Source organism: Cyprinodon variegatus, unplaced genomic scaffold (genome assembly GCF_000732505.1).
Source record: "Cyprinodon variegatus isolate N-32 unplaced genomic scaffold, C_variegatus-1.0 Scaffold1832, whole genome shotgun sequence".
Classification (NCBI taxonomy): domain Eukaryota; kingdom Metazoa; phylum Chordata; class Actinopteri; order Cyprinodontiformes; family Cyprinodontidae; genus Cyprinodon; species Cyprinodon variegatus.
In genome coordinates this window covers 73,729-78,884 of record NW_015152285.1, presented here as the reverse complement: position 1 = coordinate 78,884, position 5,156 = coordinate 73,729, and the positions used below count along the sequence as shown (strand labels likewise).

Below are 5,156 nucleotides of genomic sequence, written 5' to 3'. Positions count from 1 at the left end.
TCCATAGATAATGAGATCTAGATCCTCCTCCATAGATAATGAGATCTAGATCCTCCTCCATAGATAATTAGATCTAGATCCTCCTCCTCTCACCTATTCATAGATAGTTAAATGTAGATCCTCCTCCTCTCACCTATTCATAGATAGTTAAATGTAGATCCTCCTCCTCTCACCTATTCATAGATAATTAAATGTAGATCCTCCTCATTCATACCTTTTCAGGTTAGCAGCCTTTATCAGCATTTATCCATCAGGCTGTGTTAGAGCAGCCGCCAGTGTTGAACAGGAAGCTGCAGTATTAGCCACGCCCACTAAGTAACCAGCCAATGGTCTCTTTTCGTCAAAATCTGCAGAATGCCGACATCATTATTTATTAAGTCGTTTATAAGCTTAACACTAATGAATCATTTAAAGAACAGGGTCTTTTTTTTAACTTTGCAGGATTTTCACTAAATGACTCTAAACTAATGAATCCTGAACTTCTCATGGCCTCCATCTATTTGATCTATTTCTGTTTTATTGACACCGTATCAGGGGGCGGACCCCGCCGCACGGAGAAGCCTGGTCTCTGATGCCTTCAGACGGTAACTGGGCTTTGTTGATGTTTGTGCAGCAGAAGAAGGCGAGGAGTCTGGAGGAACCCGGAGGAGGATTCCCAAACTGAAGATCCCTGCAAAGATCTGGAACAACCGCAAAGCCAAGAACCAGGATGGAGGTGAGCAGCAGCTGCTGCTGCAGGTGGAGGCGTCTCCTCTGCCTCCATCTCTATTCATTCACTGGATACCTGCTCATTAGTACATGGTGCTGTGAAGCCACCGGCCGCCATATTGGTACTCCCTCGTTAGATGGTCAGGATGTAAACAATCTGCGCTGCAGCATCGAACAACCAGGATGTTCTCATTTTCAGAGACTTAAGACTTTTACAATAAAGATAAATTCATCGCTTTGACACAGACTGACTGTTTCATAGCATTAGTAGATTAATTTAACTTAGAATTAATAAATATTTCCATCTCATTGTAGAGCCATTATAAAGTCAATGAAGTCTATAAATCAGGTAAAATAACCAAATCAAAACACTGCAGATTTGCACCATGTAAATATTAGATCATTTTTTTGCTCCATGTTTTTTCTCCCACTGTTTCCATTTGATCACTGCTGAACTTGAAGGAATGGAAATGTTCTGAGAGCTGCAATAAACGAAATGTTGTTTTCTAAACATTCTGTTTACAAAATGAAAATAAATGTTATTTAAGTCTAAGTCATGATCTTGGCACTGATGACTGGATTATTAGTTCCTTCCATCCACCTGCCTCGCTCCTCCAGGTGTTCATTAGTTCCTTCCATCCACCTGCCTCGCTCCTCCAGGTGTTCATTAGTTCCTTCCATCCACCTGCCTCGCTCCTCCAGGTGTTCATTAGTTCCTTCCATCCACCTGCCTCGCTCCTCCAGGTGTTCATTACCTTTCATCAGATGTTCCAGCTTTTACTTAAACTGTTTGCTCCCAGCCATCAGGGCCAGATTATTGGAGCCTTGGTTGAGAGTTCTCCAGCGTACCCAGTTTGTTACACTGATAACCTGATCCTGACTAGTTTCTGCTGACGGACCCATGAGCCCGGCTGCCCCGTTCTGATCTGTTTGCCTGACCCGTCTTCTTCCTGCTGGATTCCGTCTATAATGAACTTGGATCTGTCACCGGACCCCGGCTTGGATTTCCCTTCGGTTCCCTTTTCTGATCTCTGATCTTCTGTCCTGGACCTCTGCTTCCTCTTTGACACCGGCTTTGTATTCGCCTTCCGGATATTTAGGCTCGTCAGGCGGCTCTGCAGCCATCTTGGCTCCTGGAACTCTCCAGGCGGCTCCCGCCGCATGCTGAGGAATATTATTCCACTTTTTCCTCTGGACTCAGACTGAATTTTAAAACCAGGTTAGTGACTCACATGCAGGTCATCGTTCCTCGTCAGAGTTACATGGTCACTAACCTGAGTTTCTCCCTCCTCAGAGATTCCAGCCGTTTAGTCCTAGCTGACAAGACGCTGAGCAATTAAGAAACGCTTTTTATAAATCAATAATTCTGAGTCCAACGTTCTGAATCCCGACAATAAAATATTATACAAATCAATCACAGCAAAAATGTTCTATTAACAAAGTGTGTTAATAGATAATAATAATACTATAATCAGGTACTAAGAATATTTCACTCACTCTCTGATGATTCATCAGCACATTTAATATAAACGATGACATTTTTATGCTAATTCCATATTATATTTGATTTCTAGATTTTATATCAAGGCTGAATTACAGCGTTGCATGTCTGGTGATGCTAATGCAGATTGTGCATGCATGTATATAACCCAGAAAACTGCTGCTGCACACTTCGGCTTTTTTATGCCACAACTGAGAGTAGGGAGTACCAAGATGGCGGCTGGTGACTTCAGTTTTCCCAGCCTAGAGGCGATCCAGTGATTAAATAGGGTTCAGTGAGCTGAACCAACGGCTGATGAAAGGTGGAGAAGCTGCTTCTTCTTTCTCTGTGTGGTGTCTTCTGCAGAGGAGCAGCTGGACGGTGTGCAGCAGGAGGAGGAACAACACGAGGAGCAGCTGGATGAGGTCACCAGGAGGCTGATCTTCAGGGAGGAGGAGCTCTTCAGCCAGGACGCTCCCAGTGAGGAGGAAGAAGACCAGCTGCAGAAAGACTTTGAATCTCTGAGTGTGCAGATCTGGATGGCTGTCCATGACACCTTCTCCCCTTCAGCTCCCTCTGGGGAGGTGCTGAGGAATGCCGTGGACTCCATCCAGCAGCAGGAGAAGCAGGACCAGCGCTGGAGAGAGCGTCCGAAGGAGAAGGTCCCCGTTTGGAGGCCTCAGAGGTGGCTGAGTTCTCACCACAAGCTGCTGCAGAAGATGGTGGAGGTCCGACTGTCAGAGGCTGCAGAGAGCGACTCAGCAGACACCCAGCAGCTGTCCTCTGACGTCAAGAGGCAGGTGAGAACGCTCCGCTACCACGGCAACGCCCCCTGCTGTCCAGAGACCCGCCTTTTACAGCCTTAGACCCGTTCCAGGAAGTCCCAACAGAACCACTGGTTCTGAAACCACGTCCAGTCTGACCTGCCAACATGGCGGATCCACCGCAACAAGTCAGGAGACCAGCCGGGCGACCAGTCAGGCAATTAGTTGGGCGACCAGACGGGCAACCAGTCAGGCAACCAGTCAGGGACCAGTCAGGCGACTAGTCTGATGACTGAGGGAGTTTGTTGAGGACAGGAAGTCTGTCAGATCATGGCCATCTTGGTCAGGGGGGTGAAAGTTTCAGTTCAGAGGTAGAAGCCAGTCAGGGCGACCAGCCACACAACCAGTCGGGCAATCAGTCGGGCGACCAGCCAGGCCACAAGTCAGGCCACAAGTCAGGCAACCAGCCGGGTGATCAGCCAGGCGACCAGTCGGGGACCAGTCAGGAGACTAGTCGCCCTGACTGGTCCTGACTGGTCGCCCGGCTGGTCGCCCTGACTGGCTTCTACCTCTGAACTGAAACTTTCACCCCCCCTGACCAAGATGGCCATGATCTGATCTGATGGCGCCTGAACACCTCATGATGCATTGAAGGCTGCTGGTGATTGGACCTTCCTCCTGACTGGTTGCCTGGCTGATCTCCCAACTGATTGCCCGACCGGTCTCCTGACCGGTCACCAGTCAGCAGACCAGTCAGGCGACCAACTGGGCGACCAGTCAGGGCGACCAGTCAGGGACCAGTCATTAGACCAGTCGGGCATCAGTTGGGCGACCAGTCAGGCAACCAGCCAAGTGACCAGTCAGGGCAATCACCAGCAGCCTTCGATGCATCACGAGGCGTTCAGGTGCCGCTGTCACTGAGCCGCTCAGTGGGCCTCAGCTGAAGCCTTGGGGGCTTAAACCCTCACAGCAGGAAGCTTCTCTGACTCCGCCTCCTCTGGTCTTGTCAGGTGTGCCGTATGGGGAAGCGACTGAAGGAGGACCTCCTGATGGTGGCCAGGAAGGTGAAGGACTGTTACCCTGTGACCATGGACATCCTGAACGTCTACGGCGCCCTCTACCATCAGACCTTCTCTGCCCGGCTGGCTGCGCTGACGGCCGCCGGCCTGGACATCGACGACTGCAGCTACGTCCTGTTTTGGGTCAACCACTACTATCCTGAGTGAGTCTCTGCTGCAGGAACAAAGGGGCGGAGCTTCATCCGGCGCCACATCAGGAATGTGTCTGATATTCTTAGGTGCTCAGTGCTGACCTCTGCTGGTTGAAATTAGGATTTTAGACACTCCTCCATGTAGTGCTTTAATAAGAAGCATCCCCCACCATGATGCAGCCTCCACCCTGTTCTGAAAAAGCTGCTCGCTCCATAGAAGCAGAGCAGATGGCAGAACAACCGTTCTGGTAAAAGAAGGGTTTCATGCTGATGTTCTCCAGGTGTTCGGTTCCTCCTGTGTCTCTGATTGTTGCTTTGTCTTCTAGGTTGATCTAAACGCCTTTCTTCGTTTTTACCTTTGCTTTAATGTTTCTCAGCTTCACTATATTTGTGTTTATTAGTTGTCCTCCCTCAGCCTCCCTGCCTTGGTTCTGACCCAGCTGCTCCACTGGGCCTCTGTTCTGGCGCTCGGTCCGGGCAGCTGATGGTCCTGAACGCTTCAGAAGAAGCTCCTCAGTCAGACCTGATTCTGAGAAACAAACAGGATCTATGTGCTGCGGCTCTGAGTGGGAAAGATCCCAGTGGGTTAATAACAGGCGCATTCAGTCCTCTATCCAGTGCAGCTTTGTTTTCTTTCCTCTGAGTCATTCCTCTCTCTCTGCTTTCAGCCTTCCTGCTTCACAGACTCCATGTTTTTCTCTTCATAGGGAAGAAATTCAGTTGCTTCATTTCCTAAACTCATTAAAATGCAGAGAACGATCCGAACAGTTCAAGGCCGCATCCCCAAACACGACACGACCAAACCAGCAAGCGCTCTGCTAGAAAGTTCATGTCCAGAATCCACAATCAGTCCCCCCACCCCCCGGCCCTTTAGGGCCCCCGCTCTGCAGCAACAAGGCTTTCTCTGTTAAACCCACATCCAAGCAGCTGATGCAGCTGCAGGGATGCATGTAGAGCTGCAGGGATGCATGTAGAGCTGCAGGGATGCATGTAG

The 5,156-nt window shown here is 49.4% G+C and overlaps 1 protein-coding gene across 1 annotated transcript in view; it reads left to right on the top strand.

Annotated features, from left to right (window-relative positions):
- Positions 1-5,156, top strand: part of LOC107104651 (tumor necrosis factor alpha-induced protein 2-like) — a 13,381-nt gene that overhangs the window by 3,057 nt on the left and 5,168 nt on the right. The window contains exons 2-4 of the mRNA XM_015404694.1: positions 614-715; positions 2,555-2,988; positions 3,963-4,174. Coding sequence (XP_015260180.1) covers positions 614-715; positions 2,555-2,988; positions 3,963-4,174 — 748 coding nt within the window. The remainder of the gene's footprint in view (positions 1-613; positions 716-2,554; positions 2,989-3,962; positions 4,175-5,156) is intronic.